General features: G+C 44.3%; 1 protein-coding gene across 6 annotated transcripts in view; it reads left to right on the top strand.

Annotated features, from left to right (window-relative positions):
• INPP5D (inositol polyphosphate-5-phosphatase D) overlaps positions 1–27,448 on the top strand; it is a 662,897-nt gene that overhangs the window by 227,637 nt on the left and 407,812 nt on the right. For 4 of the 6 annotated variants that reach the window (XM_069213774.1, XM_069213773.1, XM_069213771.1 and 1 more), the window contains exon 4: positions 14,767–14,805. The exons of the other annotated variants lie outside the window; for them this stretch is intronic. In XM_069213774.1, coding sequence (XP_069069875.1) covers positions 14,767–14,805 — 39 coding nt within the window. The remainder of the gene's footprint in view (positions 1–14,766; positions 14,806–27,448) is intronic. 6 annotated transcript variants of the gene reach the window in all.

The following is a 27,448-nucleotide window of genomic DNA, read 5'->3' as shown; positions in this document are numbered from 1 at the left end:
TGGAGGTGTTAATTTTAGTGTAACGCGAGTTGGGTGCCCATATGGCACACAAATTGTTCTTTATTTAGATAGTTTGTCGGGTTAGATTTGCTGGCAGTTTGGGATGGCTTGTATAGGTGGTGGGTGGAAATGATATTGTTTTATGGTTGTTCATGCACAGAGTGCATATTGCCTTGCTTAGCATAGACCACATTGATGAGCCCTTTCGTGGCATTCCCCTGCAAATTCTGCCTCCATTTTTTACACACTGCAAACCAAGCCAGATCCCTTATGAATCAGACTACTGAAGATCTCAGCACTCTGATGGCCCCTGACAACATTGGTGTGGGCAGCCCAGCACCTGGTGGGAGATGCTGACCTTACCTTATGACTGAGGGTAATTAGCGGTACTAGATGTTGAATTATACTATTAGTGCACCCAAGAGCACTTTGCATATTTCTGGCTGTGGCCACCCCAAAATATAGCCCATTTGGTGATAGAACACGAGGCTGCGCACCCAGACCCAGCCATGCTGCCCTCTTAAATTGGTGCAGTTTGCTAATGCCCCTGCACTGAAATTAGTTCAATCTACTGTACACTACTAGCTTCGGAGGGTCTTTGTTGACACCTGGCTCACCCTATTCTGTACGCTTCCAAGCAGCCCATCACTCACTATGCCTTGACAGCCCTTGCAGAGGATAAGGCTGTCTTACAGCGTTTGCGAGGTTGGAGAGTTACCCACATGGCCGATGTGTTTCCAGGGGGCACTTTCCTGGACTACTCATCATCTGCCTGGATGACTTTTCTGCCCTCTATCCACGTATGTCAGCTCCGGGTGCTATGCAGAGATGAATACCCCACATTTCCCCTACAGCCTCCAGTTCCTAAGCTCTGCTTTGTACTGCCCCCAAACCGAGGCAATTGGTGACCTGTCTCTATACCACAATGCAATCCAAAGCCCCCATCGCAATTCCGCAGGCTAGAGTGCAATGGAAAATAGGTATGGGAGCCATCATTCCAGCTAAAGACAGGATATACTGCTGTGCTTGATAGGGGAACCTTCCCCCATTGATCAACTCGGATTACTAGACTTTTAAGTTCTTGCAGTGCATGTACCATACAGCTGTTCTCCTCTTTAAGATCAAATTCAAAACAGATTTTCATTGCGTGAGATGCCAGCATCTGAGGATGATTTTTAATGCCAGTGCATCTTCACATTTTGGGGTGAAGTATTTCATACGTTTTTGGAAATTGGAGGATTCACTCTTATACCCTCCTCGAAGATGGCCCTACTGGCCTGTTCTATGTGAATGGAATCGGGAATCAGGTAGTTTGTCTCCATTGCTGTTCTCCTGGCGAAGCAATGTGTGGCATGTTGTAGGAAGTTGGCTCTGTATGTGCTATTTCAAAGTAAGGAATAGCATGCACAGAGTCCAAGGGTTCCCCTTAGAGGTAAAATAGTGGTAAAAATAGATAATACTAATGCTCTATTTTGTGGTAGTGTGGTCGAGCAGTAGGCTTATCCAAGGAGTAGTGTTAAGCATTTGTTGTACATACACATAGACAATAAATGAGGTACACACACTCAGAGACAAATCCAGCCAATAGGTTTTTATATAGAAAAATATCTTTTCTTAGTTTATTTTAAGAACCACAGGTTCAAATTCTACATGTAATATCTCATTCGAAAGGTATTGCAGGTAAGTACTTTAGGAACTTCAAATCATCAAAATTGCATGTATACTTTTCAAGTTATTCACAAATAGCTGTTTTAAAAGTGGACACAGTGCAATTTTCACAGTTCCTAGGGGAGGTAAGTATTTGTTAGGTTAACCGGGTAAGTAAGACACTTACAGGGCTTAGTTCTTGGTCCAAGGTAGCCCACCGTTGGGGGTTCAGAGCAACCCCAAAGTCACCACACCAGCAGCTCAGGGCCGGTCAGGTGCAGAGTTCAAAGTGGCGCCCAAAACGCATAGGCTAGAATGGAGAGAAGGGGGTGCCCCGGTTCCGGTCTGCTTGCAGGTAAGTACCCGCGTCTTCGGAGGGCAGACCAGGGGGGTTTTGTAGGGCACCGGGGGGGACACAAGTCCACACAGAAATTTCACCCTCAGCAGCGCGGGGGCGGCCGGGTGCAGTGTGGGAACAGGCGTCGGGTTTGCAATGTTAGTCTATGAGAGATCTCGGGATCTCTTCAGCGCTGCAGGCAGGCAAGGGGGGGATTCCTCGGGGAAACCTCCACTTGGGCGAGGGAGAGGGACTCCTGGGGGTCACTCCTCCAGTGAAAGTCCGGTCCTTCGGGTCCTGGGGGCTGCGGGTGCAGGGTCTCTCCCAGGCGTCGGGACTTTAGGTTCAAAGGGTCGCGGTCAGGGGAAGCCTCGGGATTCCCTCTGCAGGCGGCGCTGTGGGGGCTCAGGGGGGACAGGTTTTGGTACTCACAGTATCAGAGTAGTCCTGGGGTCCCTCCTGAGGTGTTGGATCGCCACCAGCCGAGTCGGGGTCGCCGGGTGCAGTGTTGCAAGTCTCACGCTTCTTGCGGGGAGCTTGCAGGGTTCTTTAAAGCTGCTGGAAACAAAGTTGCAGCTTTTCTTGGAGCAGGTCCGCTGTCCTCGGGAGTTTCTTGTCTTTTCGAAGCAGGGGCAGTCCTCAGAGGATGTCGAGGTCGCTGGTCCCTTTGGAAGGCGTCGCTGGAGCAGGATCTTTGGAAGGCAGGAGACAGGCCGGTGAGTTTCTGGAGCCAAGGCAGTTGTCGTCTTCTGGTCTTCCGCTGCAGGGGTTTTCAGCTGGGCAGTCCTTCTTCTTGTAGTTGCAGGAATCTAATTTTCTAGGGTTCAGGGTAGCCCTTAAATACTAAATTTAAGGGCGTGTTTAGGTCTGGGGGGTTAGTAGCCAATGGCTACTAGCCCTGAGGGGGGGTACACCCTCTTTGTGCCTCCTCCCAAGGGGAGGGGGTCACAATCCTAACCCTATTGGGGGAATCCTCCATCTGCAAGATGGAGGATTTCTAAAAGTTAGAGTCACCTCAGCTCAGGACACCTTAGGGGCTGTCCTGACTGGCCAGTGACTCCTCCTTGTTATTCTCATTATTTTCTCCGGCCTTGCCGCCAAAAGTGGGGCCTGGCCGGAGGGGGCGGGCAACTCCACTAGCTGGAGTGTCCTGCTGGGTTGGCACAAAGGAGGTGAGCCTTTGAGGCTCACCGCCAGGTGTGACAATTCCTGCCGGGGAGAGGTGTTAGCATCTCCACCCAGTGCAGGCTTTGTTACTGGCCTCAGAGTGACAAAGGCACTCTCCCCATGGGGCCAGCAACATGTCTCGGTTTGTGGCAGGCTGCTAAAACTAGTCAGCCTACACAGATAGTCGGTTAAGTTTCAGGGGGCACCTCTAAGGTGCCCTCTGTGGTGTATTTTACAATAAAATGTACACTGGCATCAGTGTGCATTTATTGTGCTGAGAAGTTTGATACCAAACTTCCCAGTTTTCAGTGTAGCCATTATGGTGCTGTGGAGTTCGTGTTTGACAGACTCCCAGACCATATACTCTTATGGCTACCCTGCACTTACAATGTCTAAGGTTTTATTTAGACACTGTAGGGGTACCCTGCTCATGCACTGGTACCCTCACCTATGGTATAGTGCACCCTGCCTTAGGGCTGTAAGGCCTGCTAGAGGGGTGTCTTACCTATACTGCATAGGCAGTGAGAGGCTGGCATGGCACCCTGAGGGGAGTGCCATGTCGACTTACTCGTTTTGTCCTCACTAGCACACACAAGCTGGCAAGCAGTGTGTCTGTGCTGAGTGAGAGGTCTCCGGGGTGGCATAAGACATGCTGCAGCCCTTAGAGACCTTCCTTGGCATCAGGGCCCTTGGTACTAGAAGTACCAGTTACAAGGGACTTATCTGGATGCCAGGGTCTGCCAATTGTGGATACAAAAGTACAGGTTAGGGAAAGAACACTGGTGCTGGGGCCTGGTTAGCAGGCCTCAGCACACTTTCAATTGTAAACATAGCATCAGCAAAGGCAAAAAGTCAGGGGGCAACCATGCCAAGGAGGCATTTCCTTACACAACCCCCCCCCAAACGAAAGAGGATGAGACTAACCTTTCCCAAGAGAGTCTTCATTTTCTAAGTGGAAGAACCTGGAAAGGCCATCTGCATTGGCATGGGCAGTCCCAGGTCTGTGTTCCACTATAAAGTCCATTCCCTGTAGGGAGATGGACCACCTCAACAGTTTAGGATTTTCACCTTTCATTTGCATCAGCCATTTGAGAGGTCTGTGGTCAGTTTGAACTAGGAAGTGAGTCCCAAAGAGGTATGGTCTCAGCTTCTTCAGGGACCAAACCACAGCAAAGGCCTCCCTCTCAATGGCACTCCAACGCTGCTCCCTGGGGAGTAACCTCCTGCTAATGAAAGCAACAGGCTGGTCAAGGCCATCATCATTTGTTTGGGACAAAACTGCCCCTATCCCATGTTCAGAGGCATCAGTCTGCACAATGAACTGCTTAGAATAATCTGGAGCTTTTAGAACTGGTGCTGAGCACATTGCCTGTTTCAGGGTGTCAAAGGCCTGTTGGCATTCCACAGTCCAGTTTACTTTCTTGGGCATTTTCTTGGAGGTGAGTTCAGTGAGGGCTGTCACAATGGATCCATATCCCTTCACAAACCTCCTGTAATACCCAGTCAAGCCAAGGAATGCCCTGACTTGAGTCTGGGTTTTTGGAGCTACCCAGTCCAGAATAGTCTGGATCTTGGGTTGGAGTGGCTGAACTTGGCCTCCACCTACAAGGTGTCCCAAGTAAACCACAGTTCCCTGCCCTATCTGGCATTTGGATGCCTTGATAGAGAGGCCTGCAGATTGCAGAGCCTTCAAAACCTTCCTCAGGTGGACCAGGTGATCCTGCCAGGTGGAGCTAAAGACAGCAATATCATCAAGATAAGCTGTGCTAAAGGACTCCAAGCCAGCAAGGACTTGATTCACCAACCTTTGGAAGGTGGCAGGGGCATTCTTTAAACCAAAGGGCATAACAGTAAACTGATAATGCCCATCAGGTGTGGAGAATGCTGTCTTTTCTTTTGCTCCAGGTGCCATTTTTATTTGCCAGTACCCTGCTGTCAAGTCAAAGGTACTTAGAAATTTGGCAGCACCTAATTTATCAATGAGCTCATCAGCTCTTGGTATTGGATGGGCATCTGTCTTGGTGACAGAATTGAGCCCTCTGTAGTCCACACAAAACCTCATCTCTTTCTTTCCATCTTTGGTGTGAGGTTTGGGGACTAAGACCACTGGGCTAGCCCAGGGGCTGTCAGAGCGCTCAATTACTCCCAATTCCAGCATCTTGTGGACTTCCACCTTGATGCTTTCCTTAACATGGTCAGACTGTCTAAAGATTTTGTTCTTGACAGGCATGCTGTCTCCTGTGTCCACATCATGGGTACACAGGTGTGTCTGACCAGGGGTTAAGGAGAAGAGTTCAGGAAACTGTTGTAGGACTCTCCTACAATCAGCTTGCTGTTGGCCAGAGAGGGTGTCTGAGTAGATCACTCCATCTACTGTACCATCTTTTGGGTCTGATGACAGAAGATCAGGGAGAGGTTCACTCTCTGCCTCCTGATCCTCATCTGTTACCATCAACAGATTGACATCAGCCCTGTCGTGGAAGAGCTTAAGGCGGTTTACATGGATCACCCTCTTGGGGCTTCTGCTTGTGCCCAGGTCCACCAAGTAGGTGACCTGACTCTTCCTCTCTAGTACTGGGTAAGGGCCACTCCATTTGTCCTGGAGTGCCCTGGGAGCCACAGGCTCCAGAACCCAGACTTTCTGCCCTGGTTGGAACTCAACCAGTGCAGCCTTTTGGTCATACCAAAACTTCTGGAGCTGTTGGCTGGCCTCAAGGTTTTTGGTTGCCTTTTCCATGTACTCTGCCATTCTAGAGCGAAGGCCAAGTACATAGTCCACTATGTCCTGTTTAGGCTCATGGAGAGGTCTCTCCCAGCCTTCTTTAACAAGGGCAAGTGGTCCCCTTACAGGATGACCAAACAGAAGTTCAAAGGGTGAGAATCCTACTCCCTTCTGTGGCACCTCTCTGTAGGCGAAAAGCAGACATGGCAAGAGGACATCCCATCTCCTTTTGAGCTTTTCTGGGAGCCCCATGATCATGCCTTTTAATGTCTTGTTGAATCTCTCAACCAAGCCATTAGTTTGTGGATGGTATGGTGTAGTGAATTTATAAGTCACTCCACACTCATTCCACATGTGCTTTAGGTATGCTGACATGAAGTTGGTACCTCTGTCAGACACCACCTCCTTAGGGAAACCCACTCTGGTAAAGATACCAATGAGGGCCTTGGCTACTGCAGGGGCAGTAGTCGACCTAAGGGGAATAGCTTCAGGATACCTGGTAGCATGATCCACTACTACCAGGATATACATATTTCCTGAGGCTGTGGGAGGTTCCAGTGGACCAACTATGTCCACACCCACTCTTTCAAAGGGAACCCCCACCACTGGAAGTGGAATGAGGGGGGCCTTTGGATGCCCACCTGTCTTACCACTGGCTTGACAGGTGGGGCAGGAGAGGCAAAACTCCTTAACCATGTTGGACATATTGGGCCAGTAGAAGTGGTTGACTAACCTCTCCCACGTCTTGGTTTGTCCCAAATGTCCAGCAAGGGGAATGTCATGGGCCAATGTTAGGATGAACTTCCTGAACAGCTGAGGCACTACCACTCTCCTAGTGGCACCAGGTTTGGGGTCTCTGGCCTCAGTGTACAGGAGTCCATCTTCCCAATAGACCCTATGCGTTCCATTTTTCTTGCCTTTGGACTCTTCAGCAGCTTGCTGCCTAAGGCCTTCAAGAGAGGGACAGGTTTCTTGTCCCTTACACAGCTCCTCCCTTGAGGGTCCCCCTGGGCCTAAGAGCTCAACCTGATAAGGTTCAAGCTCCAAAGGCTCAGTTCCCTCAGAGGGCAGAACTTCTTCCTGAGAAGAGAGGTTCCCTTTCTTTTGCTGTATTGCAGTTGGTTTCCCAACTGACTTTCCTGTTCTCTTGGTAGGCTGGGCCATTCTTCCAGACTCCAGCTCTACTTGTTCACCCTGTGCCTTGCACTGTGCTCTTGTTTTCACACACACCAGTTCAGGGATACCCAGCATTGCTGCATGGGTTTTTAGCTCTACCTCAGCCCATGCTGAGGACTCCAGGTCATTTCCAAGCAGACAGTCCACTGGGATATTTGAGGAGACCACCACCTGTTTCAGGCCATTGACCCCTCCCCATTCTAAAGTAACCATTGCCATGGGATGTACTTTTCTCTGATTGTCAGCGTTGGTGACTGTGTAAGTTTTTCCAGTCAGGTATTGGCCAGGGGAAACCAGTTTCTCTGTCACCATGGTGACACTGGCACCTGTATCCCTCAGGCCCTCTATTCTAGTCCCATTAATTAAGAGTTGCTGTCTGTATTTTTGCATGTTAGGCGGCCAGACAGCTAGTGTGGCTAAATCCACCCCACCCTCAGAAACTAGAGTAGCTTCAGTGTGGACCCTGATTTGCTCTGGGCACACTGTTGATCCCACTTGGAGACTAGCCATACCAGTGTTACCTGGATGGGAGTTTGGAGTGGAACCTTTCTTGGGACAGGCCTTGTCTCCAGTTTGGTGTCCATGCTGTTTACAGCTATGACACCAGGCCTTTTTGGGATCAAAGTTTTTACCGTTGTACCCATTGTTTTGTGAAGAGGCTCTGGGCCCACCCTCCTGTGCAGGTTTTTGGGGGCCTGTAGAAGACTCTTGACTATTTTTAGTTTTGGTTGTCTCATCACCCTTCCCCTGGGGAGTCTTTGTGACCCCTTTCTTTTGGTCACCCCCTGTTGAAGTCTTGGACACCCTTGTCTTGACCCAATGGTCCGCCTTCTTTCCCAATTCTTGGGGAGAAATTGGTCCTAGGTCTACCAGATGCTGATGCAGTTTATCATTGAAACAATTACTTAACAGGTGTTCTTTCACAAATAAATTGTACAGCCCATCATAATTACTTACACCACTGCCTTGAATCCAACCATCTAGTGTTTTCACTGAGTAGTCAACAAAGTCAACCCAGGTCTGGCTCGAGGATTTTTGAGCCCCCCTGAACCTAATCCTGTACTCCTCAGTGGAGAATCCAAAGCCCTCAATCAGGGTACCCTTCATGAGGTCATAAGATTCTGCATCTTGTCCAGAGAGTGTGAGGAGTCTATCCCTACACTTTCCTGTGAACATTTCCCAAAGGAGAGCACCCCAGTGAGATCTGTTCACTTTTCTGGTTACACAAGCCCTCTCAAAAGCTGTGAACCATTTGGTGATGTCATCACCATCTTCATATTTAGTTACAATCCCTTTAGGGATTTTCAACATGTCAGGAGAATCTCTGACCCTATTTATGTTGCTGCCACCATTGATGGGTCCTAGGCCCATCTCTTGTCTTTCCCTCTCTATGGCTAGGATCTGTCTTTCCAAAGCCAATCTTTTGGCCATCCTGGCTAACTGGATGTCCTCTTCACTGGGGCTATCCTCAGTGATTTCAGAGGTGTTGGTCTCTCCTGTGAGGGAACCAGCATCTCTGACTATTATTTTTGGAGTCAGGGTTTGAGGGACCCTGTTCTCCCTAGATAGGACTGGTAGGGGGGAATTGTCCTCCAAGTCACTATCCTCTTCCTCTGAGTTGCCACCCTCAGAGGGGTTGGCCTTTTCAAACTCTGCCAAAAGCTCCTGGAGCTGTATTTTGGTAGGTTTGGGGCCCATTGTTATTTTCTTTATTTTACAGAGTGACCTTAGCTCCCTCATCTTAAGATGGAGGTAAGGTGTGGTGTCGAGTTCCACCACAGTCACATCTGTGCTAGACATTTTGCTTCTAAAAGTTGGAATACTTTTTAAGAATCTACAACTGGTTCTAGAATCTAATTCAAACTTTTACAAACTTTTAAACTCTAAAAGAAATGCTAAACAGGATCTAACACAAGGCCCTAGCAGGTCTTTTAAGAATTTAGAAAACTTTTCAAATTGCAAAAATCAATTTCTAATGACAATTTTGGAATTTGTCGTGTGATCAGGTATTGGCTGAGTAGTCCAGCAAATGCAAAGTCTTGTACCCCACCGCTGATCCACCAATGTAGGAAGTTGGCTCTGTATGTGCTATTTCAAAGTAAGGAATAGCATGCACAGAGTCCAAGGGTTCCCCTTAGAGGTAAAATAGTGGTAAAAATAGATAATACTAATGCTCTATTTTGTGGTAGTGTGGTCGAGCAGTAGGCTTATCCAAGGAGTAGTGTTAAGCATTTGTTGTACATACACATAGACAATAAATGAGGTACACACACTCAGAGACAAATCCAGCCAATAGGTTTTTATATAGAAAAATATCTTTTCTTAGTTTATTTTAAGAACCACAGGTTCAAATTCTACATGTAATATCTCATTCGAAAGGTATTGCAGGTAAGTACTTTAGGAACTTCAAATCATCAAAATTGCATGTATACTTTTCAAGTTATTCACAAATAGCTGTTTTAAAAGTGGACACTTAGTGCAATTTTCACAGTTCCTAGGGGAGGTAAGTATTTGTTAGGTTAACCAGGTAAGTAAGACACTTACAGGGCTTAGTTCTTGGTCCAAGGTAGCCCACCGTTGGGGGTTCAGAGCAACCCCAAAGTCACCACACCAGCAGCTCAGGGCCGGTCAGGTGCAGAGTTCAAAGTGGCGCCCAAAACGCATAGGCTAGAATGGAGAGAAGGGGGTGCCCCGGTTCCGGTCTGCTTGCAGGTAAGTACCCGCGTCTTCGGAGGGCAGACCAGGGGGGTTTTGTAGGGCACCGGGGGGGACACAAGTCCACACAGAAATTTCACCCTCAGCAGCGCGGGGGCGGCCGGGTGCAGTGTGGGAACAGGCGTCGGGTTTGCAATGTTAGTCTATGAGAGATCTCGGGATCTCTTCAGCGCTGCAGGCAGGCAAGGGGGGGATTCCTCGGGGAAACCTCCACTTGGGCGAGGGAGAGGGACTCCTGGGGGTCACTCCTCCAGTGAAAGTCCGGTCCTTCGGGTCCTGGGGGCTGCGGGTGCAGGGTCTCTCCCAGGCGTCGGGACTTTAGGTTCAAAGGGTCGCGGTCAGGGGAAGCCTCGGGATTCCCTCTGCAGGCGGCGCTGTGGGGGCTCAGGGGGGACAGGTTTTGGTACTCACAGTATCAGAGTAGTCCTGGGGTCCCTCCTGAGGTGTTGGATCGCCACCAGCCGAGTCGGGGTCGCCGGGTGCAGTGTTGCAAGTCTCACGCTTCTTGCGGGGAGCTTGCAGGGTTCTTTAAAGCTGCTGGAAACAAAGTTGCAGCTTTTCTTGGAGCAGGTCCGCTGTCCTCGGGAGTTTCTTGTCTTTTCGAAGCAGGGGCAGTCCTCAGAGGATGTCGAGGTCGCTGGTCCCTTTGGAAGGCGTCGCTGGAGCAGGATCTTTGGAAGGCAGGAGACAGGCCGGTGAGTTTCTGGAGCCAAGGCAGTTGTCGTCTTCTGGTCTTCCGCTGCAGGGGTTTTCAGCTGGGCAGTCCTTCTTCTTGTAGTTGCAGGAATCTAATTTTCTAGGGTTCAGGGTAGCCCTTAAATACTAAATTTAAGGGCGTGTTTAGGTCTGGGGGGTTAGTAGCCAATGGCTACTAGCCCTGAGGGGGGGTACACCCTCTTTGTGCCTCCTCCCAAGGGGAGGGGGTCACAATCCTAACCCTATTGGGGGAATCCTCCATCTGCAAGATGGAGGATTTCTAAAAGTTAGAGTCACCTCAGCTCAGGACACCTTAGGGGCTGTCCTGACTGGCCAGTGACTCCTCCTTGTTATTCTCATTATTTTCTCCGGCCTTGCCGCCAAAAGTGGGGCCTGGCCGGAGGGGGCGGGCAACTCCACTAGCTAGAGTGTCCTGCTGGGTTGGCACAAAGGAGGTGAGCCTTTGAGGCTCACCGCCAGGTGTGACAATTCCTGCCGGGGAGAGGTGTTAGCATCTCCACCCAGTGCAGGCTTTGTTACTGGCCTCAGAGTGACAAAGGCACTCTCCCCATGGGGCCAGCAACATGTCTCGGTTTGTGGCAGGCTGCTAAAACTAGTCAGCCTACACAGATAGTCGGTTAAGTTTCAGGGGGCACCTCTAAGGTGCCCTCTGTGGTGTATTTTACAATAAAATGTACACTGGCATCAGTGTGCATTTATTGTGCTGAGAAGTTTGATACCAAACTTCCCAGTTTTCAGTGTAGCCATTATGGTGCTGTGGAGTTCGTGTTTGACAGACTCCCAGACCATATACTCTTATGGCTACCCTGCACTTACAATGTCTAAGGTTTTATTTAGACACTGTAGGGGTACCCTGCTCATGCACTGGTACCCTCACCTATGGTATAGTGCACCCTGCCTTAGGGCTGTAAGGCCTGCTAGAGGGGTGTCTTACCTATACTGCATAGGCAGTGAGAGGCTGGCATGGCACCCTGAGGGGAGTGCCATGTCGACTTACTCGTTTTGTCCTCACTAGCACACACAAGCTGGCAAGCAGTGTGTCTGTGCTGAGTGAGAGGTCTCCGGGGTGGCATAAGACATGCTGCAGCCCTTAGAGACCTTCCTTGGCATCAGGGCCCTTGGTACTAGAAGTACCAGTTACAAGGGACTTATCTGGATGCCAGGGTCTGCCAATTGTGGATACAAAAGTACAGGTTAGGGAAAGAACACTGGTGCTGGGGCCTGGTTAGCAGGCCTCAGCACACTTTCAATTGTAAACATAGCATCAGCAAAGGCAAAAAGTCAGGGGGCAACCATGCCAAGGAGGCATTTCCTTACACATGTGTATGGGGCAGGGAGCGCACCCCCACTGTCAGGTTATGGCTCAAACACATGATATATTGCAATAAGCATTTAGAAAGCTACTACTCCACAATCCCACAGGCACTTCAACCACATTACATCTAGGGGGCATTGCAAGCCTATTTATTCACTTATGAGGTTACTCAATAGGGCCCACCATTAACTTAGCGAACAGACGGTTCATGGGAGGGGTCAAGATTGGCACTAGGTCAGCTGACAGACTCCTACTAACCCACATACACATTCTCTAAGCTGCCTTGATGGTTTGTGGCTGTGACCTGTTTGATTGCTGTGCTGTTCTCTGTCCTCTGGGATTCGGGGATATGAATTCTGTAGGGTAGCGCAGTCTATGTTGTGATCCATGCTAACCATTGAATTGTCTCATATCATGCACTTTGCACACTCTTGCTGACGGCTTGTTTTTCTCTTTGATGGACATCTAACAAAACGAAATTAAGAAAAAAGAGATGTGAAGATAAAAAAATACCATTAAATGATTAAAAAGTAAGAATACGAGCCCATTTCAGGCAGGTTTTTAAATATTTGCACTTGAAACTAATTGTGAATAACACTTGTTTAGATTTTTAAATAGAGTCTAATGAAATCCCAATTTGATTTTGTAAATAAGTTTAGTTTTTATCATTTTTATATTGTAATCAATTGTATTTCCTCAAACAATAAACGTAGACTTGACCTGGGATGAATTTCAATTACACCGGAGTAATTGGAGCAATTGTGGAAATTCGGTGTTAATCTTTGATGCATAATTATCGATAGTTACTCATTTACTCCTCTTTGTACACCTAAGAATATTTGGAGGAGAAAATTCTTACCACATGAGCACATTTAGCAAGTACAAATGGATGTTCGCACTCTCTATTTATGCTCTGCTGCATTTAGCACTGTTTCTTAGTGCAAAATGCATCCTCACATCCATTTTGGATGCAAGGGTAAATTTTGCGCTAAGAAAAGAACACTTAACTCCGGTAGAAAGTTGCGAAAAAATCCTACAAAAGGGCATGTAGCGAGTGTGAGAAGCTGCTCACACCCACTTTTTGTGTTGTTTTAGCACTATTTCTTAGAGTAAAATGCATCCTCATGTCCTTTTCGGAAGTGAGGGTTCAGTTTGTGCTAAGACAATAGCTCTAATTGTCAATAGTAAGTTGGGGAAAAATTCTACCCCAAGAGCACATTTAGCGAGCACCAGCAACCGCTCGTGCTTGATATTTCTGTTCTGTTGCATTTAGTGCTATTTCTTTTTTGGATGTTTAGGGGCATTTTAGCACTAAGAAATAGTCCTCTATGCAGAATTACTCTTCTCAAGTAATTCAAGTGTAATTTCATGGAATTCTTAGTTAATTCTTCCTGATTTTGCTACATTGAATTACACGAGTTACACCCATCCCCTAGACTTTACTTGTATTATATTCCATGTGCTCCTGGCATTGACAGGATAAGGATTGCCCCTTGACCTCTATGCATAAAATGTAATACCCGGTATGAGCCCTTCCACCTTATCTTATTTCTTTCGTTACCAAAAACCATGGTGGTAGGCCCTACCAGTGACAGGGAACTCCTTCCCTGTAACTGTGAGGAGGCCCACCCACCCTCCCAAACGCTCCCCAGATGCCCCCTCCCCCTACCTCAGTCCACGCCCCCTTCCGCTCCCCTACCCCCATCCACGCACACTCGCAGACATGCACAACGCATAAACACACTCACTCACACAGGTATAACACGCATGCATCCATTCATTCTCGCACACATCCGTACACACATTCACACTGACACGCAGACATGCATTCACATATCTATTCATACACGCATTCTCACACGCATTCTCACACACGCATACACCCACGCAAACAACACTACACACACATTTGCATTCACACACACACTCACACATCCATGCACACACCCACATACACCCGCACAACACTCCCCACCCCCCTCCCTTGTCGGAAACCCAACTCACCTGCATCCTGGGGGTCTTCTGGCAGAGACCGGGACGGGACGCTGCTACCGCCAGCAGCACCTGCCAGCAGAACACCGCTAGGCCGTATTAATTTTCATAATACGGCTGGTGGCGGTCTACTGGCGTGGCGCTGCTGGTGGTAGCAGCTCCACCTTAACACCATCCGCAAGTATAGCCACAGCCGGATTTCCACCCTTCTTGTGGCAGGAATCCGGCTGTGGTCATAATTTGGCGGACGGCTGTTAGCCACGGCGATGGTCTTTTGGCGGCCGTCGCTGCGGCGGTAAGCGGCATTTACCGCCATTGTCTTAATTAGGGCCATAGTCTTCTTTTTATTGCCACGTAGCGGGCATGTTTGTTTACTGCTAACTATATTTTGTTAGTCTATTAACATAATTGTTGGGCAATTTACATTCCTGTGTGATGCAGTTCCCTGTTGATGCTCTACGGATAAAGTAAGCATACTTTTATGCTATTATTTGGGGTTATGTAGGTAGGGAGGATGTGGGTAGAAGTAGTTAGTGTAGAATACTGTATTGTTTTGTTGTGGTAGTGTATATGTATGTTAGGTTGTGTTTTGTGGTCACATAGTTAAGAGATGTAGGCCGTAGTGTAGTCTGTATAGTGTAGTTACTTATTAATTTTTAGGATGTGACTGTGGTTTGTAAATGTGTTTTTGTGTTGTTTGCTATGTTTTTGGGTATATGTTATTTAAGGGTGAGCATGTTGTGATTTGTATAGATTTTTTTGTCAGTCGAAGCAGTCCCTTATTTTTGGATGCATTTTTTAACCAAGTTTAAATTTTAATTTCCCTTTATTAATTGTGTTTCTAGGAGTAGCATTTGCTTTAATGCTTTGATTTTTTATGATTCCCTATGATTGTGGAATAATGTTATGTATTCACGTTTTAATTATTTTGTTTGCATTTTTTGGGTTACTTTTCTCTATTTCGTGGATTTGTTTTAGGTGAATTGGAGAAGTATCACGAACATCAGCTACAAAGTCGTAAGTTGATTTACATTTTTTATTTTGGTTTGGGAAATGTTTGCTAACGGTATTGTTTTGAATAATACTGTTGCTTTTTAAATGTTGTATATTGTATAAATTATGTTTGCTGCTTTTGCATTTCAGAAAATGTGTATTACTGAGTTTGTTGTGTGAATGTATTTATTTATTTTATTGTATATTACTTTTATTTATCAGAGTTGGATATTGTTAAATTATAAATGTATTTACACTGAAAAATACAAATATTCTAATTATAAATACATTTATTGTTTTCTGTAGGTTAATGTTGGATGTGAATTTAATTTGAATTGTTAGGCGATTTATAGATGTGTTCTTGCCATGCTTGCTTTGTAGCATTTCGTACATTTTTTTGGTGCGTTTGGATATTTTATGTTTAATTAGGTTTAAAATTGCACTACATTTAGTTCTTGGTAGCTTTGTGTTTTTTTAGGATAGCTAGAAATTGGTATAGTGTAAGATGTCTTTTGCCTATTGTAGTTTGGAAGCCGTTGTGCCATTGTTTCATTCTTATTGTTTGTTTTGGCTTCTTGGGCTATGGTAGTGTCATAGACATTCCACTATAGGATTTGAAACTTGAGTTGGTACCTATGGCCAGAATTGTGCAGTCCTCCAAATGTGGGGACTTCAAAATAGTCCATTAGGGGACATAGTTTTTGCTCATGGATTTGGTAGCAGGGGGCTTCTGTAATGAGGTTGTAGTGGATAGCTACGTCTGTGACTGCTACATATGCCCGGGGTATGCATTTTGTAATTTCATGAGCAAATAGGCTGTTTGTTGCATATTATAGACTTAGGGCCTGATTATGACCTTGTCAGAGGGGATTAATCCATCACAAATGTGACGGATATCCCGTCCGCTGTATTACAAGCTCCATACGATATAATGGGACTTGTAATACGGCGGGCGGATGGGATATCCGTCACGTTTGCGATGGAGCAATCCCCTCCGCCAAGGTTGTAATCAGGCCCTTAGTGCATATTTTTGGTGGTGTCTCCAAATGCTTTGACTGAAATTATAATAGCTGCCTTGACAGCTGTGAGTAGGTTGATTTTTAAGATTGTTTGGATCATTGCCTGCTGGAAGTCTATTATGATTTTTTGTGTGTAGTAAATGTTAATCTTTACTTTAATTAGGCTTAGAAGCTCCTAGTAGGTAGCACTTTGCTTATTGGTAGGCATAGCATAAATTAGGGGTATGTTACTGTTATGATCTTTATCTTGTACGGTGCATACCTGCGTGAATGATGGAGAATTTAAAATGACATTCTCCATCAAAATTTGGGTTTGAGTTCATCTGAAGAAGTCATTTTCTGTGGTATATAATTAATTTCCTGTTAATAACCTTGTGGAGTATAAGCTGTGGGGGGTCCGGGGAGTTAGGGCTTGCTTCTCTTAGGGCCTGTAAAACATGTCTTACTTCTAGCTCGGTTACATTTGAGAAGTAATTGAACTCCATAACATTAGTTATGACATCATTTCTAGTTGTAGCCCTCCCATACCAAGTATTTTACAGTTAACTATTTTAATGGCATTTTCACTGTTTACATTTTATGCTTACATGTCTACTATTCCATTAACTTGTTTTTTTTTTCTTTGCTGTGTTTAATCGTGATGTGGGTCAGGTGGTGGTTTTTGTCTTTTTAACAGAGAAAGTGCCTTTTAGTTTTACATTTAAATCAATAGTTACATTCCTGTTAGTTGTGTTGATTGTTAGGTTGTTTTTAATGTCTATTGTTTTTGAGTTATTAAAGATTTCAGAAGTTTTCAGTCTGTTTGTCGACTTTGTCTTTTTGCAAGTTGGTGTTTTTGGTGACCAGGGCGGCATTGTTGTTTGCAATCTTGTAATGGTACCCAACATTTGGAGATATAAAGAAAAACATTTATTTCATTGGTTATTTTAAGTTAAGCATTAGGCAAATAGTTTGGTTTAATTTTTATTTAATTGGCTTTTTTTTACTTTATTTTCATTGTAGATGGTGCATTTTGAGTAGGTTAGCTCCAGGAATTTCAATGTAGACTATGGCAGAGTGTCGGTTTATCTTAGACGTAGTGTTTTTGCAGCTTGGGTTACGCTTAGTTAGTGTTTGTTTAATTGGTTTAAGAGTTCTATTAGTTATTTTGTTTTATGTTTTTCTTTATGTTCAGTTTTAATTTTGTTGGCAGTTTGTCCCTTATTTGGTAGACATTAGTTAAGATTTATGATTAACTGCAACACTTAATTGTATGTTCTTAGGTTATTTATTTTAAGTGTATATAATTTAACATTACACCTTTTAGTCAATGTTTTGTGTATATATGCTAGTTTCTTAGTTGTATATCATTTTGTAGTGTTTAGTTACTTATCTTCCATTTATAAGTGGTTACATTGTTTATTTAGTAAGTATGGTTTTAAATATTTTTTAAATATTTTTTGTGTTTATTTGGTTATTGAAATTTTGTAAAATGTCTTATTTGTAATTCTGGTGTTTTTAAAAGTAATTATTAGTTTTAAATTATTTTTTATCCATTTAAATAATATTTTTGTAGTCAATATTGTTGTTTTTGCAAAGTCAATTTGTGTGACGTTGTGTGATTAAGTAAATACAAAGTACACAAGGCAGAGTTACTTTGCACTGGGTAGGTGTTACATGGGTGGAGCATGGGCGTTCTTGTACATCCACCCATGTATTTTGGTGCAAAACCAAATTTACAAAGACTTGTAAACCTGGGATGTACCTGTGAGTAATTGGGTTATTGGTTGAGTGGGGTGTTAATAGTGCTCAAGCAACAGCCACAATCTCTGTCATGGTAAACCACAAAAATCACTTAATTAACATGTGCTTAACCTTCTGGTAACTTGCCACAATGCAGTCAGGCTTAAGTTAGAGGCAATGTATAAAGTATTTATGCAGCACATAAACAGCAATAGAGTGAACACAGAGTACGTTTTAATAAATTATTTGACATAATAACAACAAAATTCCAATCAGAACATGTGTTATGAAATTTTAATTTTTAAGGTAAAAACTAGCAACTAAAAGATCATTTAGTTGCGGGAGACAGGGTCAAAGTTGGAAAATATGACCAACCATGAAGGAGAGTGAATCGGATACAAGAAGTGGATTGGGCCTAGTCAGCAGTTACCTTCGGACTTAAAAAAGTTTCTAAGAAAAGTGTTCTGAGGAGCTAAAATTCAGCAGGGCCAGGCTGCAGGTATGTCCAAGGAGGCCGTGTCATCGCTGGGGAGCTGCTGGATAAAGCAGCATTAAGAATTTCCATGTTTGGACTTAGGGATTGATTTGAAACTTGGTGGATGGAATACTCCAAACAAATGTGATGGTTAACTCGTGCACCACATTACAATCCCCATAGGATAAAATGGGATCATAACACAGCGGCCGGGATATCTGTCATGTTTGTGACAGAGTATTCCCCTCGGACCTTAGTCTCTTTTTTTGGAAGTTGAAAATCTCCAGTGGGATAAAGTTGGAGGCTGTAGCAAAATGGAGGTCCAAGAGGCGGGATAGGCCTTTGGCAAAGGACTGCTGATCAGGATTTGCCACTTTGGAGAAGAACGCCACCAGAGCTGCCGCGAAATTAGGCAAACCGGAGATGCACCTTGGGTGGATAGACAAGCAGGTTGGTCTTGGTCTTCTCTCAGTTCTCAGAGCAGTTTTTAGCCAAAGCTTTTCCCGTGTTCTGTTTTTTTGGCTACCTGGGCACCTTTTGCGCTACCACCAAGGGTCCAGGACTGGAGGTGCACCGCTTGGGGGTTAGGACTCACTCAGACTGGATCCAGTTGCGGGTTCAAGATGGCTGGAGCCTTTTCCGTCCCAAGGGCTCTCATCAGGAGGACAGCCAACTAGCTCTTGTAGTCACTCTGATAGCCCTGGATTCAAGAGATGAAACAAAGGCTCAAGCATCAGTCCAGGGCTCTGAGGTTTCAGAGCAGGCTCCAGGCAGCTGAGTAGGCTTTTTAGGTGCCCCAAAACAGTCTTGAGGAGTACAAAGCAGGCGACAGCAGCCAGCAGTCTTCTGAGTCCTTCAGCAGGTCCAGAAAGTGATCTGTAGAGTGGGTCTGAAGGTCCTATTTTTATACAACATCACAAAACAAAATAAAATGATGGACAGAGTGTTGAAACTTTTCAAACACTCACCCCCAATCACAGATCTGGGTTTAATCCATCGTTATTTTGCTCGCCACGTCACCCCAGTTTGGACCCAGCAATATGCAAATCAGTCTTGACCATGTTCCCCATAGGAACAGTCCAGCCCGAACTGCTAGGCCAGTTCCTCCCTTGACAGGAAACAAGCATCCTTGGACCGGTTTCAGGGTATCACCCTTCATCTGCCAGGCTAGCTTGAATCCAGTGGCACAGCGAGCAAGGGTCCCACGTCTGGGCATACCCCTGCCACTTAGGGCGCACAAAGCAACATCACAAAACAAAATAAAATGATGGACGGAGTGTTGAAACTTTTCAAACACTCACCCCCAATCACAGATCTGGGTTTAATCCATCGTTATTTTGCTCGCCACGTCACCCCAGTTTGGACCCAGCAATATGCAAATCAGTCTTGACCATGTTCCCCATAGGAACAGTCCAGCCCGAACTGCTAGGCCAGTTCCTCCCTGGACAGGAAACAAGCATCCTGGGACCGGTTTCAGGGTATCCCCTTCATCAGCCAGACTAGCTTGAATCCAGTGGCACAGTGAGCAAGGGACCCACGTCTGGGCATACCCCTGCCACTAAGGGAGCACAAAGCAACATCACAAAACAAAATAAAATGATGGACGGAGTGTTGAAACTTTTCAAACACTCACCCCCAGTCACAGATCAGGGTTTAATACCTCATGCCTTCTTTGAAGTAGGAGAAGTTTCTAGAAAATGTCCTTTGAAGTACTTGAAGTTTCCTGATTCCCCTGCACTGCCCTTTGTGTGAAGGCAGAGCACAGCCTATTCAGTTGTAAGTGGGGCTGTGCACAGCTCTGCACCACACCCATCCTGCCAGTTAATGGCCCATCCAGGCACACATAATTCTTTCATTGTGTGGCTGTCTGTGGAAAAAGAATAAAGAAAGTCCAACTGCAAACCAAACCCAGTCATTTGACCAACAAACGAGCTGCAGGCACCAAATAGGACAGGAAAATGCCAACCTTCTAAAAGTGGCATTTTTAAATTTTGCACCTTAAAATCTGACTTTACCATTAAAGACAATTACAATTTCTCACTCACCAAACATGAAATGCTTACTGCTTCCCAAATAAAAGTTAGTACTTATTAACTGTAATAAGGCAATTCAGTGTTATCCTGTTGGAGAAGTTGGCCACACAGTAGTGTACGACAAATTTAAGAGTTTTCGCTACCAGGCATGTAAAACTTAAAAGTATATGTCCATCATTTTAATTACAATACATCCTGCCCTATCGGCCACCTAGGACCTACCTTAGGGGTGACTTATATGCCATGAATGGGGAGTTTAATGCTTGGCAAGGAGGTTATATTGTCAAGTCAACTTGCCAGTTTAGAACTGCATTCAGGCTGTGATAGCAGACCTGGGACATATTTTAAAGGGTTACTTAAGCGGGTGGCACAATAAGTGCTGCAAGCCCACTAGTAGCATTTAATTTACAGGGCCTGGGTATATGATATATCACTTTACAAGGGACTTATAAGAAATAAAATATGCCAATCAGGTGTAAGTTAATGTTACCATGTTTAAAGAGAGAACACAAGCACTTTAGCACTGGTTAGCAGTGTTAAAGTGCACAAAGTCTAAGGCCAACAAAAATGAATTCAGCAAAAATAGGAGTGGTGAAAACAAAAAGCTTGTGGGTAACCCTGCAGAGAGGGCCAAGTCCAACAATGCCAAAATGGTACGCCTACCCAGCAGAATATCTGCTTTTCTCCTTGTTGCTTCCTCTTTCCATGTGTGTTGCTTTCTACAAAACACATAGAAGGAGAAATAAGCCTCTAGGGATTGTGTTTGTGCAGGAAGTTATCCTGCACAAAACAATCCTGTCTGTAATGCAGGGACCCATGCACCATGGCGCAAGGGTGACACTTTTAGCACTAGACAACCACAAGTGTGCCAACACATATATGGAGCTCACAGTCCCATATCTTGGTAAATATGGCGCTGTTCAGCTCTCTCCTATTCATGCAACATAGCTCAGCAACTTGCTTGCTGTTGAGCATTGTGTGAACTACAGTATTAGTACACATGACCCTCAATGTTTTAAATATATTTGGTCATACTTTATTTTTGTTTTCAATATTATGGTGTTGTCAATATTTTTAACTGATATTTTTGTTATCTATATTTTAGTATTTCTTGTTTGTGTCTAGGGTGACAATATTTTGCGAAAAAAGGAGTAGCCAGAAAATTAAAATGCCCTCCCCCCTTTTGAACCAAAGCTCTTATGTCATCAAGCAAGAGGAGCAAGTCATCACAGCCCTCTCCAAAAGAGCTTGCTTGTCTCTTCCATCCAAGCATCTAACTGTTCATTCTTTCATCCTTCCCTCCACTTGCTGATAGCCACCATTTCACCTTTACATTCTGTCATCCATTCAATCTTTCATCCATCATTCAGTCCGTTTGGTCATATGTCCGTCCATCCATATTCAAACCTATCTATCAAACCTATCCATTCATCCATCCATTCATATTTTCACTCAGTCATAAAGCCTTTCACTTACCCTACTCTTCCTTATTCATTCAGTCATCCATCCATCCTTTCAATCATTCATCCTTTCACTCATCCATCCACCCTTTCGCTTGATCCATTTTCTCTTTCACTCATTCATCATTCACCCTTTGACTCAGCCATCCACCCTTCTGCCATTGGATCCATTTACTCATACATTCATCCATCCATTGACCATTTCGCTCATCCATCCATCCACTCTTTCGTTCAGCCATCCATCTATTCTCCCTTTCATTGACCCATCCATTCTTTCACTCATTCATCCTTACATCCACCCATCATGTCGCTCATCCATCCATCCAAACTTCCACTCTCTCCATCCATCCAGCACTTTGCTCCATCCATCCATCCATTCATCAACTCATCCATCCATTTACCCATTCACGTATCCATCCATCATTTCCCTCATCATCCGTCCATCCTCCCTCCCTTTCACCCATCCATCCTTACATTCATCCTTTGACTCATTCTTTCATGCAACTATCCATCTACCATTTTACTTACTCACCCTCCCACCGTTTCACGTTACGTATGAACCTTTGTCTGCCGAGCTGCAAACATAAGAGGCCAATCTAGAAACCCACCCCCTTGGTAGCTGCTAAAGGGGGAGGATTGACCATACACCTGGTCAATCAATGCCTTGGTGGTCGTTATAGTGTCATATATCTGACTGTTTAGAAGAGAAGTTAGAGTAGCAAGCCTACTGCTGAGTTTCTGTACTACAGGTGATAGAACTTAGGTCAGTGTGTGCTGAATGTGATGCTAGGTTGGAGACATTCGGATGACAGCATGTTTTTAGCTGCAATCTGTGGTCAGTGGAAAGAAACTCCAATGAGAAGCCTTTCAGGTGTACTAGTTACTAGGTGATGTAGCATTTAGATGCAAGCATCTATCAGAGAGAACGTGTCTGGGAAGAGAGCTTCTTCATAGCATCTGCAGCTAATGCTTCTGAAAAGGAGGTGTGTTTTAGGTAACATCATCTCCATGTGACAGCAACTATAAGTTAGCAAGAATCTGTAGGTGAGTGCATCAAGTGAGAGAGCTTCTAGGTGAAACTGACTTCAAGATAGACTGTGTTAAAGGGAGATAGTGTGTAGATGAGAGGATTGCTAAAGAAGACAGAATTTAGTAGAGTGCTGCTACATGAGAGTATGTCCACAAGAAAGAGTGTCTCTGCACGAAAGTATCTTCGACTCACCTTGTTTCAAGCTAAGAGTGCATTTAACTGCAAGTGTGTACGATTGTCTCTGAATGAGGCTATTCCTAGATGAGACACTGCCCAGGTGGAGTACATCTTGGCAAAAAGACTTCAGGAATAAAGTTTTTAGGGGAGACCTTCTTCAGGTCTGAGAGTCTCTCAAGTGAGGGTATATTCAGCTGCAAATGCCAAGTAACACCTCCTCTCCTGTTGCCAAGATAACAAAACACATGCCAAATCCATTTCTCTCAACAGTAATCTTCCCCAGAAGATTCCTATAGCTACTCTCAGAGAAGGAAATAAAAAATGTACTTCTATCTGATAAGCCCATGGATTCCCCTGATGCCTATGTGGCTTTGTCTGAGACACCTATTATCAACAACAACAGAAAACAAACAAAAACAATGTCAAACTTCAAAATCTTACTTAAGTCCGTGCTGCTTTCCAAATGATTATGACAAACTAACTCTATAACTTTCAACTGTATGCTACACAACTGCACTTCTGTAGCCACACATCATTTAGAACTTGATGAAATTATTCAGAATTACAACCAAGATGTTCTTTTCCCAGCTGAAACCTAGCTAATGGACTTCTCTCGATACATTGTTGACTCTTCCTTTCACCTGGTTACTTGATCTTTCATTTAGACTGGGACAGAAGAATCAAGGAGGATTCACTGTTATCTTTAGATCCCACATACAATGCAAATTGCATGAAAACTGAGAGATATTGCTCTTTCCAAAGCCTATCTATCAAAGTTAAGACCTACAAAAACATTTCCAACTCTGTTCCACCAGCTGATCTTGCCAGTTTCCATCATATACAGTCCACCTTCAATTTGATGATGAAATGATCAAGAACTACAGTTCAAGCCCTAGTTCTCTCCCATCTAGATGGAGGCATCGCCCTTCTGAAAGGCATCCCAGAGGCCACTCCCGCTCTCCTTCAAGGCATCTTTCATGCAGCAGCACAGCTCATCGCAGGGATGAAGAAATGCAAACACAGCACCATCTCGCTAAAGCATCCACATCCCCCTGCAAGCCTGAATCATCTTTAAGAACAGCTGCATCATTGTAAAGACTGTCTAAACCAAAGCTCCAGCCTAACCAGCTAACAAACTAACAATATCTGGAGGCCATTGCAGGATGAGGAGCTCCAATATCACCAGATTAGAGTATAAACACTGCAGGAAGAAAAAAGTAAACAAGCCTTCTGAGCCTATGTACCCACGATCTGGAAGAATAATGAGTCAGCATCAACCCTCCCATTATTCATCAAAAAACATAAACCCCACCTCTTCAAGGAACACTTCCTCAAAGCGACTGACTTCCCACTCATTCCACCAACTCTACATCCTCCATCTGTCTCCCTCCCCCAAATGTATCAGTGCTTAGGGTTGCCCCTCTACAGAGCTCCTATACAAGCCAGTTAGATTTGACCTTTGGAAATGGCACAACATACATGCATAAATACACATATAGAACAAGAAGCAAACAATGGTTCTCTGAAAAATTATGAGCTGAAGGGAAATCAGTTATCAGTCAACAAACAAATTTGGAACCAAAACCCCTCAAAACAAAACCTTGTATCTATCCAAATCAAATGTTAGGAGTACATGTATAGTATCTATGTATGTTTGAGGCCAAAAGAGACAGTAGTACATGTATTTTATCTACATATCTTTGAGACTAAAACTGTTTTCAGGGAGCTGATCACCAAAACTAAAAAGTGTCCAGGCAGGGACGCCTTTCTGTGTAGTCAAAATGTCAACCAAACAACATGATATCACCTAAAGCTTCAGACAACAAAGAAAACTAACAAAAAACTCTGAATTTCAATTACAAAATAAAAAAAGACTGAACTTTCCCTTCGTGTCTCTGAAGGTCTCTCACAAAACCCCAAAATATCAGAATTTTGTTCTTACTTCAAAGAGATAACACCCTATGATTTGGGCTTTATACTCAATAACATCAAACCACCCTGACCCTTTGCAAACTGTATCACAGTAAAAATTTCAACAACAAAAATGTTCGTCCACCATCTCCTTCAAAACCAGGGCATTAAACACTTCGCTAACTCAAGAGGTTGTCCCGGTTGGACAAGTTCCCATTCCAAAGAAACAAATTCAGACATAGACAACATCAACAAACTTCATCCCATCTCAAATGTCCACACCTTGCTAAAATCCTTGAAAGTTGTGTTGCTAGTCAATATACTAACTGCATCAATGCACTCAACCTCCTTGATGCCTTTCAATTAGACATTTAAGTGGCTGCAGCATGTTGATGGAGAAGCTTCATATTGTGGATCATGTATTGTGCATACTTGACTAAGGTGAATCATGCTTACTCATATTTCTTAACCTGTCAGCTGCATTTAATAGTGTCATCCAGGCCTCCCTTCTAAATATCTTACCACACGTATGCACCTTTGGCAAAGTCCTTTGAAGGCTAGAACCATATCTCACTCTTAGCTAGATAATCACTCACAACTGGTAAATGTAGTGAAAAACCTTGCCACTCTCTGTCCCCTCCAACAAGGTTCAATGAAGGATCAATCATTTCCCCAAATTTCATCTTTATTCTGACAACACCCAATTGTATTTGAGATTCTCATTTCTGGTGAGGTCATAGTTGATCTGGCAAAGACCTTAAAGTTAATAAAATCCTGTATACCACTTCCTAAACTGATCCTCCAGAAAACGGAATTCCTTCCACTCAACACTCCACACTGTAACTTCTTAGTCCAAGCCCGGCTTGGTGCCTCTGATGTACTGAAACGCAAACTCTCCATTGTCAAGAGTGACAAGTCCTTGAGCTTTTTACTTGGATAAAAATCTAAATTTGTCCTTTCACGTCAGATACCTTGCCAAAAGAACACATTACCAAATCAGAAACCACAGAGAAATCAAACCTCTGGTCATTGTACCTGACTTGAAAACCTTAGTTCAATTTTTAGTTCTATTGAGACCGAATTACAGAAGTTCCCTACTGGTAGGCTTTCCCAAAATCCACTTAGCTCCATTAAATACAGTCCTAAATGTTGCAGCCTGACTAGCAGCAGGTGCCCTAAGACAGAATCATATGTCTCCCATCATGATCGTTCTAAGTTGGTTCGTAAAGAAGCCAGATGTATTTTCACCTTAGTTTGCATCATCCAGTAGACTCTCCATAGTGATCAAATAAAACTACTTGTCACACAAACTAGCCATCTCAAAAGGTTCACGCTGCCTATGGAGCACAGATTCCATTAGGTAAGAAATCCACATATTCAAAACAAAAAACCCTGAAACAAAATTTCTCTGTTTGTGCTCCCATAATCTGGAACCCAACCCCTCCAGTTATCAATATGAATCCTTCACATACCACCTTCAAACAAGACCTAAAAGCCCTGCTCATCCAACATCTACTCCATTCATAACTGGATTAGAGGACTATGAGAACCCCACTCCCAGGATCTGCAGCTTCAATGACACAATCAATTGCAATCAACCCCTTTTTTATACACTTGTGTTAACTGAGGTGAACTCACTTTCCTCCCTACAAATTCCATTTTCTTACTACTTGTAACTTTCCCTTTGCATACATTTCTTGAATTAGACTTTGCTAATTTCTCACCTTCCAACTTCACCATCCAAACTTCATGTACACCAGTGCAATATTCTGAAAAGTGCTTTGCTGCCTCTTGTGTTTAGTTTGAGACATATAACCCATTCAATAAATAAGTAAATAGATAAGAGCATGTACAGGTTTCAGTGTCAGGAAGCGTTCAGGGAACTAATGTTATCCAGGTTATAAAGTGTACTATTTTAAACAGTCTTAATGTACATATAACTTGTATATTTAATCTTAAATAGCCACTCTCTTGGAATGCTTTATTGGAATATGACACAACTTAAGGGTTTTAGGCCAATTTAGAATCTTGTATTTACTCACTTCTCTGCCAATATATCAACATACATGATATTGACACACAAAAATATAATTTTAAATTTTGAGAACACAGATATCGCCATCTGATAAATAAAACACAAAAACACTATTTCGGCTGCATAAATACTGCTGAACAAAACAATATATCTAAAGTATCAAAACGCCAAAAACAAAAATACAGAAATACTAAACATTGCCATTAGAATAAAACATAAGATCAAATTGTCCGGAAAACATGTGGCGGTGGTTCTTGTTGGGCATGGAAAGATTTGGGGTCAGCCGTCAATTGGGGGCTGAGAAAAGGGGGTTCACAAAAGTTGTGTTTCACATGTTAATTCACATAGGACCTTTAGACACGTCTGTAGCCCGTCATGAAAGCAAGAAGTGTTGGCAGCCATTAGGGACCCGACTTCAGCTGACTCTCAGAAAAAAAGTAAAAAACAAAAGAATAAGGGCCAGGGTAAGGACACCCTGACCCCTTAGCACTGGTGGGGAGGTCCCAGAGGGACACCACCGGAGCAAAAAAGCATTTAAAAAAAACTTTTTGCTGCAGATTCGCAATATTCACAGCAAAAAAAAAATTGGGGGCGCATGTGCTTGTATTTTGTAGGCCCCCGGGTGGGCCAGGTCCCGAGGGCATTAAAATGTTTATGTAGGGGCCCCCCCACAGCCCCGGGTACCACCACCTTCCTGGAGCTTTCATTTTTAAAAATGCGCGGGACGCAGCTCCCCTATTGTCCTGGGGTCCCCCACCTCCCCAGGGCTTTCACTATTATATATGCGGAGGAGCCCGCGGCCCCA

Source organism: Pleurodeles waltl, chromosome 11 (genome assembly GCF_031143425.1).
Source record: "Pleurodeles waltl isolate 20211129_DDA chromosome 11, aPleWal1.hap1.20221129, whole genome shotgun sequence".
Classification (NCBI taxonomy): Eukaryota; Metazoa; Chordata; class Amphibia; order Caudata; family Salamandridae; genus Pleurodeles; species Pleurodeles waltl.
The sequence above is the reverse complement of the archived record's forward strand: the minus strand, read 5'-3'. Positions and strand labels throughout refer to the sequence as shown.